Source organism: Corapipo altera, unplaced genomic scaffold (assembly GCF_003945725.1).
Source record: "Corapipo altera isolate COAL_440 unplaced genomic scaffold, ASM394572v1 46, whole genome shotgun sequence".
Taxonomy (NCBI): Eukaryota; Metazoa; Chordata; class Aves; order Passeriformes; family Pipridae; genus Corapipo; species Corapipo altera.
In genome coordinates, this window is record NW_020884883.1 from 1546650 (window position 1) to 1560599 (window position 13950).

Sequence of the window (13950 nt, forward strand, 5' to 3'; positions counted from 1 at the left end):
CTATTTACTATACTGAATGCATACATTTCTAACATATTTAAGTAATAACAAAATAGGCCTTATTAATAGTGAAAAGAACATGCACACCTAGACGTTTTGGAGATGTCACATTACCATGCGCCCTCCTGCTTCTTCCAGGCATTACAGTCATTTCTTACAGCTCTGGTGCTGCCTTTCTCCCTTACTTGCAATAGCAATTATGCCAGCAGAAACATAAAATGTAGGAGTGCCTAGCATAGAGGAAAATATTTGAAATGAGAAAGTAATTATGACAGGAAATTCACTTGCAAAACTTGCCTGTAGGTACCTCTTTAGGTGTCTCGTATTCTTAAGCTTTTTTTTTTTTTGTTTACTTTCACAGTCTATTTATCTAAAAACAAGTAATCATTCTGAATTGCTTATAAGGTAATTTTGTCTCATACATTTCAAAAAGCAAATAGGATCATTATTTTTTAAGAAGAATGTAACTGATCATCCAGAAATAAATATAATAGGTTTGGAAGCAATTTTTGTGTTTCCAGTTTTTCTAAATGAAAATTCTTTTCTTCATTTTAATCAGTTCATATTAAGCATATATAATGGTACTGATCAGATTAGTATTACTAGAATTTTAGCACACAGATGTATAACACATCATAGGATGAGTGAGCAATTGGCTCAGGGGTCAGGCACAGGGGGTAATAGTAATGGGGGAATATCAGACTGGTGATCTGTCATTAGTGGGGTTCCACAGGGCTCCATCTTGGGCCCTGTCCTCTTCAACATCTTCATAAGTGACTTGGATGCAGGACTGGAAGCGATGCTAAGTCTCCCAGTGATACGAAATTAAGAGGAGATGTTAACTCCCTCGAGGTCAGAGAGGCCCTGCAGAGAGACCTCAACAAATCAGAGAGATGGGCAATCACCAACCACATGAAGTTTAACAAGGGAAAATGATGGATTCTGCACTTGGGATGGGGCAACCCCGTTTGCATATGTAGACTGGGCAATGAGATGTTGGAAAGTAGTGCCACAGAAAGGGACCTGGGGGTCCTGGTTGATGGCAAATTGAATATGAGTCAGCAGTGCCCTGGCAGCCAGGAGGGACAACCATGTCCTAGGGGGGCATCAGGCAAAACATCACCAACCAGTCGAGGGAGAGCGTTGTCCACTCTACTCTACACTGATGCAACCTCATCTTGAATATTGTTTGCAGTTTTGGTTACTGCAATATAAGAAAGATATAAAGCTATTAGAGAGCATTCAAAGGAGGGCAACAAAGATGGTGAAGTACCTGGAGAGGAAACCATATGAGGAGCAACTGAGGTCACTCGGTCTGTTCAGCCTGGAGGAGACTGAAAGGAGACTTCATTGCAGTCTACAACTTCCTTGTGAGGAGAAGAGGAGAGGCAGGCACTAATCTTTTCTCTGTGATGACCAGTGACCCGATCTGGGGGAATGACCTGAAGTTGTGTTAGGGGCGATTTAATTTAGATATTAGGAAAAGGTTCTTTACCTGGAGGGTGATTGGGCACTGGAATAGGCTCCCTAGAATTCAAGAAGCATTTGGACAATGCTCTCAGGTGCATGGTGTGACTCTTGGGGCTGTCCTGTGCAGGGCCAGGGGCTGGATTTGATGATCTTTGTGGGTTCTTTCCAATTCAGGACGTTTTATGACAGAAAAAGATACCCTTTTCTGTCCACTGACTGTGGAAGGAGCAATGAATAGACCAGGTGCTAAGTGTTTACATGGTAAAATTAATGTTTTATGAGTCAGAATCAACAAATTTAAGCTAGACCTCTTAACTCTCAGCCATTTGAAAGTCTTTCCAAAACATTTTATGTGTTAGCATAGAATAACAATTATCCTGGAAATGAAGATAACAGGGGTTTTTTTAATAGTCTATAATATATCTTCACAATGTATTTCCCATAAAGAAATGTTTGGTTTGGTATTTCCTATATGCTTAACCAGAAACTCAAATCTTTCATTTATGGTTTATATCCAATTACTTTTTTTTCCTAACTTCCTTTATTATTAAAGAGGTGAACATTCATATTTGGTTTTAAATTGTAATGTAAAACATTTTGTGAGTCTAACCAAATGGAACATTCTTAAATAATACATTACCATATTTTCTCATGGGATATTCTATCAAGTTTCCTCTTCCATATAAAATAAAAATTACATTAAAAGTCTTATTGTTATTTTCTCTTACCAGAAACATCTCTCCTTACCTGCTTCTATTTTTTTTTTTTTTTTACTTCTCTTTGGCTTTATTAGTCTCGATTTAATAATTAAATTTTGCACTGATATAATCTAGGAATACCATAATACTAGAATCTAGGAATTCCATCAGGAACAGATAGAAATGTATATTATTTGTCTGCAGCATATTGCCTAAAATTCTTGTGATTATTGAAACAATGGACAACCAAGGGATCGGACCCAGCCAGCATGGATTTAGGAGGGGCAGGTCCTCCCTAACCAACCTGATCTCCTTTATGACCATGTGACCCACCTAGCGGATGCAGGAAAGGCTGTGGATTTTGTCTACCTGGACTTCAGTAAAGCCTTCAATACTGTCTCCCATGATATTTTTCTAGAAAAGCTGTCAGTCCATGACTTGGACAAGTTCACTCTTCACTGGGTTAAGAGCTGGCTGGCTGGCCTGGCCAAGAGAGTGATGGTGAATGGTGCTATATCCAGTTGACAGCCAGTCCACAAATGGTGTCCCCCAGGGACCAGTATTGGGCCTAGTCCTGTTTAATATCTTTATTGATGATCTGAATGTGGGGGAGTGCACCCTCAGCAAACTCACAACTCTCAAGTAGGTGTGTTGGTCTAATGGAGGGTACGAAGGCTCTGCAGAAAGATCTGGACAGGCTGGATCAATGGGATGAGGTCAGTGGTATGAGGTTCCACAGCGTCTAGTGCTAGGTCCTGCACTTGAGTCACAACAACCCCATGCAGAGCTACAGGTTCGGGCAGGAGTGGCTGGAAAACTGCCCAGTGGAAAAGGGCCTGTGGGCCCTGGTTGACAGCCATCTGAACATGAACCAGCAGTGTGCCCAGGTGGCCAAGTAGGCAAATGGCATCCTTGATTTTATCAACAATAATGTGGCCAGCAGAACCAAGGAAGTGATTCTTTCCCCTGTACTCTGTGCTGGTGAGGACACACCTTGAGTGCTGCATCCAATTCTAGGCCCCTCACTATAAAAAAGACATTGACATGCTAGAACGTGTCCAGAGAAGGGAAATGGAGCTGGTGAAATATCTGGAGCACATGTCATATGAGGAGCTGGGGTTGTTTAGTCTGGAGAAAAGGAGACTCAGAGGAGACCTTATTGCTCCCTACAACTACCTGAAAGGAGGTTGTAGCAAGGTGGTGGTTGACCTCTTCTCCCATGCAACTAGAGACAGGATGTGAGGATATAGTCTTAATTTATGCTAAGGGAGGTTTATATTGAACATCACAAGGAGTTTCTTCAAAGAAAGGGTTATTAAACTTTGGAATGGGCTGCCCAGGGAGTCACCATCCCTGAAGGTGTTCAGGAAATGACTGGATGTGGCCCTTAGTGCTATGGTCTGGTTGACAAGGTGGTGATGAATCAAAGGTTGGACTCGATGATCTTGGAGGTCTTTTCCAACCTAAATGATTCCATAATTCTCTGATTTTGCAAATGTAGATAATGCATTACACTCAGTCTCAAAATCTGGCAGATCTGTAAAATATGCCATGAAAAGCCTGTATTGCATCACAAACCCTCTTCACTTATGGTCAAAATAATTATACAGATAATTGTGTTAATAGTGGAAATCCTAGAACCATTTAGCTTTTCTTTAGAACTCTTTCTCTTTGGTTTTTAGTGACACTTCAGTAAATATTAGCTCCATTTAAAAATATACAAGCGGTTTTAGTCCTGGAGTCAATTTAACATAGTTTAAAAAACATAACTATACAAATAGCAGAGATGGCAAAGGAAGTTCTGAAAAGCAAGACATGACTTTACGGCAAGAGGCAATATGCTATCTTAAGTTGATGGGTATTTTATTAAAAACAGTCTTTTCTTTGGGTTACAAGCTGAAACCACATAGTACAATGTAAGGCTCACCTACTCTAGTAGTGTAAGTTCCTCTCTGAAGTTTATTATATTGGACTTTTCCAATTCCAACACAGAGAAATGAGATGGTCTGGCTTTCTTTTGTAATACTGAGAAAGTTTAGACAAGTAACTTATCTTGGACGCTGCTTTTCTAAAGGGCTGTAATTTGTGATTAATTCTGCCATGGTAATCACATAGAAATAAACATAAGTGGATAGAAAACATGTTTTTTTCATGTGTTGCTACCAAAACAGCAGCATATTAAGGCTGAGGCTGAAAGCTCAAATATGACCAAAAATATGTTTTTAACCACAAAACAGAAGAAAAATTAATTGCATTTTCATGCAATGGCTGAAGTTGTCTGAAAGTGTACCGAAGGATATCTGTAAAAGTTAGCATAAAGATAAAATGAATAATTTTATGGGAAGTCACTGTGCCTGCACATTCATACCAAGTTGTCCGCAGAAAATTTTATATCAAATTACAAAAACATACAATGTCCATATATATGTACATAGATATAAGCTGCAACTACTTAACATTACTGAACTCTAAAAGTGATTGTCTTAGAAGTGTTCTTTTATACAAATCTAATTCCATTTTCATACTATATTTTATTTTGTAAAATTACAGTCTCAGTTAATACTTTTTCAAAGAATTCTGAGAGATACATTTCTAATTTTCTTGGCAATTTATGATTAGACACTGAGTGGAATCATAGTTTAATATTAGTAATTTATACAAAGAAATTTCTGCTTTTGTATTTCTGTGAAACAGCCTCCTCCATCTTCTTATGAATTGCTAGTTCATACCTGCTATCTTATTATTGTATAATTCAACAGATGAGAATGTTTTAATACACTTCTAGCACTATACTGTGTAATTTTTATATAGCTATTATGGTAAAAGAAGAGGATTTGCTGCTTCAATAATGAACAATTATCACCAGTTAGGGGTAACTGGTATCTTTACTATAGGATACCTCTAAAATATTATGGCATTGACTTACCTCCAGGTATTAGAAAATACAGAATTTTCTTCACTTCTGTTCTTTCTAGGTACCTTTGTAAATTCAGATTTGATGAACTGAAATACTTATTGCCTCATGACTTGATTTATGATAGCCAAATAATTTTTTTAAGACTAGAACACATGAGATAACATGTGGATATGTTTTGAAATAAATGAGTTATTTCATTTTATTAGGTCATAAAGCTTGCTTTTGAAGAGTTTGAACTGGAAAGAGGCTATGATACTCTTACTGTTGGAGATGCCGGGAAAGTTGGTGATACCAGAACAGTGTTGTATGTGTAAGTACAGAACTTCAAAAAATTTTCCTTGGTAATTTTTTTGTCATGTTTTTTTCTTCCAGGTCAGGATATATCTACCTTAATTTGTAATTTTAATGTATGTAATTTGTTTATATAATGTAAGCTTAAAATCCAAGTACTGTCAAAGAAAATTGTTCATTACAAAATTCACTCCAAAACTTTAGTAGCATCTTTATAGGCTTTAATTTCAGAGACTAAAAACTGAAGATTAGTCTTTTTTAAAAGGAAAAAAAGCTCCCTTTAAAAAACAAGTACTAAGTGTACAATTCTATTCACAAACAATTAAGGGAATAAACAAAAAGTCATGAATTTCATAAAATAGAAAATACAGCTTGTGTAAAATAAATAATGAATTTATTAATTTCAAAATTCATATACTTAAAATTGGATTTGTGTACAAAATTTTCATGAAAGTACATAGGCCACTTTTTGGTAAAGTTATACATGCTTTATGGATTACTATAATATAATATATTGAAATTGTAGGAGCTTACATAAATTTGAAAGAAAATTCCAAACTAGATAGCTACTCTTAATATACAGGTCCTCAGTACTGTGTGGACTAATGGAAAGAATAGAATCCTGTACAGATTAATTAATTATATTTACTTTAACCACCTCATTTTGGTTGCATATTCTTATTTTCCCTCCTACATAATGAGAGCTTGTGTTTACAAGGTATTTTAAGTATAGCTTTTAGAAGGTTAAGTTTTCATGTGAATCCTGATCACCAAATGCAAAACAAAATTACAGGGTTAATAAATTAACAGTAACTAAATAAGAGAAACTGAAAACATTTATTTTATAATAACATTACTTGACATTGCATATAAACCTATTGGATAAAAACATTATTGAAACATTTGTTAAAAAGAAACCATCATCTTTTGTGTTTTGAGGGGTTTTTAATACATATAGATAATTACAATGTTTCTTTTGAATATAACAAATGAGTATATCTACACAATTTATTTTAAATTAATTAGAATATTTTTGGAGGGACAAGTCTGCAAACAATAAATTTATTGTTAAATGTATTTGCTTAGGAATTTATAAATTTATTGATGGCTAATTTCTGAACTCTGATATCAAAGTATATAGAAAACCCACAGTTTAATTTGGCTTAAAAGCTAAGACTGGAAAATTATTGAATTATTTGCACAATGCTTGTGTTTCTTCTTTTACAATACCAAGTAGCTGCTAGTAAGTAAATTGAATTCCATGTTCTGAATACCTGAAATAGAAAAAAAGAAAAAAAAAAGAAACAAAAAACCCAAAAACTTTTAAGAGCTTACACTTTAAGTTTACAAGAAAACCACAAACTGGGAACCACATCCATCTTTGTTTTTTCTCATATTTATGGACCAGTTATGTAATGTGATGGTCTCTCTGGTCATGTTAATTTAACTGCTTGTAACTATGACAAAAGGCTTTGCAGTTTTTGCTTTTTGAACTGGGATATAGTTTCGCTCACAGTGATCCCACAACTCCTTCAGAGTCAAGTTTTTAAGTAGTAAATTTGCTAACTCAAATTATTCATTGTTTGTTACCCTGTGCCCACTTCTATGTCAAAGTTTACCTGTTTGAAATTACTTGTCAAATAAGTGCTAAATGTTGGGAGGTTTATCATTCCATCTGAAGGCATTTAACCTGTGCTACCTATTCCACATGTATTTTCTGTGACTACCCGAAACATAAAATAAACAAAAATCTAAAATATTATTTTCTTATATTAATTGTTATTTTTGTTATCTTAAGAAGACAGTATCCCATAATAACATCACCTCCTATAATTTTTTTTTCACTTTAATAACACTTTAAAGATCCTGAAGCATACATCCACTTCTAAATGTATCAATGGCATTTCTGGAACTAGTATGATGTTCTCACTAGAGAAATGTAATACTTTATGCCATTTCTTCAATATGTTTTTTGACTAAAACAGCAATTGTTTTATCCCTATTACTCCCCAGCCTATCACTTAGGATTACAGTACAGTGCTAGACCTACCATCTTTACTGTAAATTGTATGTTTGATGAAACTGAGGTCTATGCAATTAAATTTATCTGCCTTCTGGGTTGCAAAATTAACATTACTCTGGAAATCATTTGAGACAGTAAATGATTAATAACTGAAATACACAAGAAATACAGGAAGGCCCAAAGATGAAACTGCAATCTCACAATAATTAGCAATGAATCTGAATTTCAATTGAGACATTGTTTTTGCAGTTATTAAACACTGCATTATGAAATACATTATGTTTAAATGGCATCATGGATATGCTGTATTTCATTTGCTTTTGAGAAAGGTCTTCTGTGAATGCAAAGTAACATTCCTCATAAAACATTAAGACCACTTTTAGACTACATTATCATGAGAAAGTTCATAACTAAATGTCAGAGTGAGTTTCTTATCAACATTTTTTATTAGTTGGTTTTAAAAACATCTGTTATGTTTAATGAGGTTTGAGCATCACCTTGCAGTTTCTTATTCTTCCCAGGGGAATGAAAAAACTTATAACAAAGACTTTTCTGGCTAGATTTAATTTCTAAATTTCTCAGGATATCTTAAAAAATGATATAGCTTTTACTATGCTTTTCAAACTTCCGTTAGCAGAGTAAATGTCAGCATTTCTGCAGAAATTCTGAAAAATATTACTATAGAATCTCATGCATTTGATTCTAAAACTTTATAGATTTTATAATTTAGTTTGAACAAAATATGATAAAATAAATAACTTTCTAAATTCAAACCTAATTCTAAGTGATTTGAACCTTTCAGTTGTCTTGTCTGAACACACAAGCCTCGGGCCCATGCAAAATTTTCCAGTTCTCAGGTGTTAGAGCCCTCGAGGTAGTATCTGCTTCTGGGTGTGTTGTAAACTTATTTCAACATTGCAAACAAACCTTGTATTGTAAACAAATTCAAACTTTACAGTGAGCTCAGTCATGCCAGGATGCTTATAAGACAGACATCCTATGAATATTGGAACTGGGTGAAGGCAGATCAGTTAATAAGGGACCTTTAAATACTTTATGGAAAGACTGGGGGAGTTGAGGATCATAATATGTAAATGATCCATCCTAGCACAAGCTTTCTTATAGTGTCCAAACTCTCATCCATCAGTAATTATTTATGTAACCTTAAAGCTGTAGCACTACAGCTAGAGGGCAATAAGAAGGAATACTGATGTTTAAAAAGGAGAAAAAAAGTTTAGATGCTCCATGTCATATTTATTATATTTATTTTTGCAAGAAATTGGGAAAATAATTAGAAAAAACATTTTAAGTTCTTGTAAAATAACATGGAGACAGTAGAAAAAGCTAATACACTTTGATGAAAAGCGAACTATTTCAAATCAATTTAATGCATTTCTCTGACCATCCAGTTGGTATATTGATTAAAGATCTGTTGGATTTTATTTTATTAAAGCAATTTAATTTTATTATTTATAGTAAAATTTTTAGAAAATCTAATCATCAACAACTTAATTAATTAAAGGGCAATATACCCATCAATTTTATAATTTTTAACAATTGCTTCATCTAAAATTCTTAAGTGTTTAAAATATGATAGTCTTACTTCATGGATTATGTATACTGAGAGGGTTAGTTCTGGAAATACAGTAATAAAACTTACTTATTAGTAATGTAAATATGTTTATGCTATAAAGTTTTGAAAGTTATTTCTCATATTTAACAGAGTTTTTCCAGGAGCTAGTGACTATCCTTACAAACTAATTTGGTAGTGATCATCAAGTATGAGATGAAATTTATCAGTCAGGATGTTTCCTGCATTGCCCTGTTTTGTGTTTTTAAATTCTTGTATATTAAACTAACAGTTTGGTTTAGAAAGTCTGCTTTGCCTTCAAATGTTATGATTTATATTCTTCTTGCAACAGTTACATTAAAACTTATTTTTTTCTAAATGATTCCCCTTAAAACATGAATTTTTTAACTTTTCCTGCATAGAAAACTTGTAGATTTTTTTCTCTGATACAAAGATGGAATTGTACATTAGTGGTTCAAACTCAGCTGCTTACGTCAGCTATTGCAGTGCACAAAAAATATTCATGGTAGTGAAATACATTTTAGTAAACCCTTATCATTTTCTTCTATTCACACACAGTTTGGAGACTTCCTGGGGGCTTGAAAGACAACCTACACTTTTATAAATCATAAAACCCCCAACATTTCTGGTCCTGAAGACCATCCTTAATAACCTGGGTATGGTTTCTTTTGGACAAGTAAGCAGAGAGCAAACTGGTGGAAAAAATTTCTTTCTCTTAGTGTTGCCTCTTCTCACCTGTGAGTCTGTTCTGAGTACTGAGAAGCTTGGCTCGAGTTTGTCTTCCATTACTTCACCAGTTGCACCAATTCCCTCAACATTCTAACTTTCTTCATGTAGAGATCACCTAGAATTGTTCGTCTCCACGTGAAATGAGATTAACACCATCCAATCTGAATGGCTGGTCTGCAAGTCTCTGTTCTTGAACTTGAAAACAATCTGATCTTAAGATGATTACAGACTGCGACAAACTCAAGAGTCAGCAACAGCATGTGTTGGCAGACAGACCTACATTCCCTAAACATTTGATCTACCCCATCTGCCATCCTCTTAGTTGAATGATGTAGGGGTGTATGCAGGGGTATTCTCAGGTAAACCCTAGTAAAAATAAACAAACAACAAAACACCAAAGAAGCAAACAAAAAAAACCAAACAAAACCAAAACAAGCAAACAAAACAAAACCACACAAAAATCCCCCACCAGACACAAAACCACCACCATAACAAAAACTGATTCTGCTATTGATTTAGCTTTTTTTTTTTTTTAATTTTCTTTAGGTTTCGTTTTCTCCCTTTCCCTTCCCTTCCTCTTCCAGCAGTCTTGACTTTCTACTGTATGAGAAATAGCAATTTTCCCTGAAATTTAAGGGATCACTGTGAGTTATTTGAATAGATGTGATCCTGGTAAGTTCTGGACACATAGGCTGTAAGGCATGTAGAGCAATTTCCTTCACTTTCAGAAAACATGGTAAAAAAAGCAATACTAATCTAAACAGTTGGAAACTAATTCATGCAGTCACTTAGTTACTTAAGGAAAGCTTTAGGTAGGAACAGGTTTATTAAAAGTGTTTAATCATTGTTGAATACATTCATTTCTATTACTTCACATTGTTCTAATTCATGTGGAATAATTAATTTTACCAAAAAACAGCTGATAAGAACGTGAGAATAATATATTACAAATAGGCCTAAATAATATGTGAATAGTTTAAAAGGTTTTGTTTTGTGGTAGTAGCAGTAGTAGTAATAATATTAATAGCAATTTATACCTCTACAAATGACTCTACCCTTTATCCTACACACAGACTCACTGGATCTAGTGTTCCTGATCTTATTGTGAGCATGAGTAACCAGATGTGGCTTCATTTACAATCTGATGACAGCATTGGCTCACCAGGATTCAAAGCTGTTTATCAAGGTATGAACTAAATTAACTATTTTAAACTCATGCAGTAACTTACTTCATGATACTCCAGCAAATTTATTTCAAATAGGCATTTAGTCCTTTCACAAACTTAGAGTTTTGATACTGTCTCTATTGTTAATTAAAGGTGAATGAAGATGTGGATTTGCAACTAAAAATATTTGCAAGTAAAAATTAAATTTATTGTTTTAAGGTTTTTTGCTGGTAGGTCAATAGAAGCTACAAATTTCTATTATATTTGAAAGATCATTAATTTTACATTCTGCTAACCTGTATAATTTCTCATATTAGATACTATTTGAAAATTATGGTTAATATTCACAAGACTTTATTGGGGTAGTTACAAAACATGTTTTCATGCCTCACTGAGAATATTCACAGACCTAGGTCAAAATTAGTATGTAACAAAAACAGAGATATTGCATATGACTGTGGAAATTAAGAAGATGTATAAGATTGTGGAAATTTAACTAAAAAAGAATGATCCAAATTACCCTAGCCTCATTTATGTTACTTCTGTCTCAAAGAGATGAGAAGTTTTGCAACATAAACATCTTTAATTATTTTGACTATGTGCTGCAGTTTAATACTTTCTGAAGTTGATCCACCCTATTTAAAAATACATATCTGTTAGTACATATACATGTATTGATAATTTCCATTTTAATACATTGCATAGACCTGCAGATAGAAAGAACTGTTGCTTTTTAACATATGGTATAATTTTTGGTTAATTTCCATGTTTAATTAGTTCACCTTAAGGATAAGGGAAATCACTTAATACTATTTTCAGTAGTTCGGTATGGGCACAAATGATGAAAATTACTTGATAATAATTTTTTCAAAATTGTTTTCTTACAAAATATGTTGCAAAACATTGAGAGACTGTTCACTGTTCAATAACTAAAAGTAACTTAATTAGAAGAGTGGGAGTTTTCTTTAAACATTTTCCAGAAACTGAAGCACCCTTTCTAAGTGTTTAATTTCACTTGTAGATGAAACACTTTATTTCTGATGAAACACCAAAATTTCATGATGAAAGACCAAATTTCACTTGAAAATCCTAACTATTTCAACACCAAACCACGCAAAATAAAGACTGAAAAGTTTTTTGGATCTTAACTTCAAATTTAGCAACCTATACATTTATTGGACTAAGGACATTAAAACAGGCTGGTCTGACCAGGTTTTTACGAGTGGTGTCTGTGACTGGTGGCATGTTGTGAACATTGAAAGGAAGAGGAAGGGAAAATGTTTCCCAGTGTTCAGCCAGGAAACACCAATGTTCTTCTACTAGTGGTCCCTCCATTGAAGCAGGTGGTGATAATGGCAGTGTTTAGGATTATATTTCCACCATAATTTTCCCCTAGAACTGTATATTTTTCTTCAGGACTCATTCCAGCTGAACCACTGGTTATTCCCACTCATGATATTGATTGGAGCATGCTAATTAGATCAAGTGTACATTCATAGGTTAAGTTTCTGTGTGCGTATATTGTTGGATAATATTTATTATTTAAATTATTTATTGCTTAATTTATTAATATCTACTTTTTTATGAACCTTATTTTGGTTTTCTTTAACATGAACTGAAATCAACAAAACAAGAAGGAAAAAGGGGAAAGGAAGGAAGGAGAAACAAGGGGTGATTCTCATGAGGGTGGCAATCACTTCTGATGAGAATCCTCCACAGCAAAACTGCTGATGTTTACAGGTCCATGGCCATGATGATAACTATATGAGAAAAGTAAGAAAAATCACAGAGGCTCTTGAAACACTATCATAATTACTTAAGTGGGATGTTGCAGAGCTATGAGTGAAAAAGTCTACGCAGGGCTGTAGTATTTCTATGGCTAAGATATTAAGAAATCTTAAGATGTGGTGCCACATATTCAGCCTTTATAGTTACAGAGCTCAAGTGTGTTGTATTGCCTGAGGACAATAACAACTCTGTCCAAATTAATCCTATTTCTTCTCACCCCTTCTTTGATGGTTTCGTCTTTGTACTTGTGTCATTTCTAGGGTCCGTGTTTATTAAGACAATATATTGCCTTTATAGAATCCATTTGTGAACTACATGAAGTGGAAACAGTGATTATATAGTGGAGAGTATTGGCACAAGTTGTGTATCTGACACTTTATTTCCTCAAACCAAAATTATGAACTTCTCATCATAATTTCTTTCTGGTATTTCTAATATGAATTCAGCTGTTCTCATTTCTGTATTTGTCTAACAAAGATTTTATTTGTGAAGTTCAGCCTCTTACTTCTGAGGACTTTCTGACCCGAAGTATACACTATGAATTTTGCATTAGCGGTGGGATCTCTCTTATGAAGTATATGTTTATCATTTGACAGTTAGAATCTGACTTTCAGTCTTGTCTTACAACAAGGTGTGAGTTATTTTGTGGGGGTTTTTTTAAGTTTTGGTAGTTAATTTCAGAATTGTAAAGTATGAAATGTTTACAATCTTAGAAATATAGTAAACGTCTTAATACAAAGGTGAACTATAACTTTTTTCTTTCATCTCAATGCTCTTATTAGTTTTATTAGAATTTTCTCATCTTTTATTGTTGGCAAAACTTTTATCCATCTGCACTCTAAATATACCTCCTGCTTTAGGATAACTGTGAAGTTTAAATCTCTATTCTGTCACAAGATGCCTCAATGATTCTTCTTCCCCTTTGTTTAGCAGTCAAAGAACCTGTCTAAAAATAGAATTTCATTTTAATTGTGAGAAAGTTAATGGTCTGCGACATATAACCTTGAGGACACTGTCTTTGTGATAGCAGCTAGCTAAAAAGAAGGTAAACTGTAGACTTTGATGAGTTATGTGTGTTCTATAGAGACAAAGTAAAGGACATTCTTATTTCGATCTTTTTTTTACCATAAAGTCTGAGTTTACTCAGGATTAGAACATGATTCCTCAGCATCTTGGGCAATATTTTACAACTGACCAACTGAATCTTGGCTTTTTATCTATTACAGTAAGATATTTGTTTATATTACTATTTAAATAGTGTCATAGTTTATAGAAAA

General features: G+C 34.0%; 1 protein-coding gene across 5 annotated transcripts in view; it reads left to right on the forward strand.

The window, feature by feature from the left end:
• Positions 1 to 13950, forward strand: part of CSMD1 (CUB and Sushi multiple domains 1) — a 1093278-nt gene that overhangs the window by 794117 nt on the left and 285211 nt on the right. For all 5 annotated transcript variants that reach the window (XM_027640975.1, XM_027640976.1, XM_027640977.1 and 2 more), the window contains 2 exons: positions 5292 to 5395; positions 10793 to 10905. In XM_027640975.1, coding sequence (XP_027496776.1) covers positions 5292 to 5395; positions 10793 to 10905 — 217 coding nt within the window. The remainder of the gene's footprint in view (positions 1 to 5291; positions 5396 to 10792; positions 10906 to 13950) is intronic.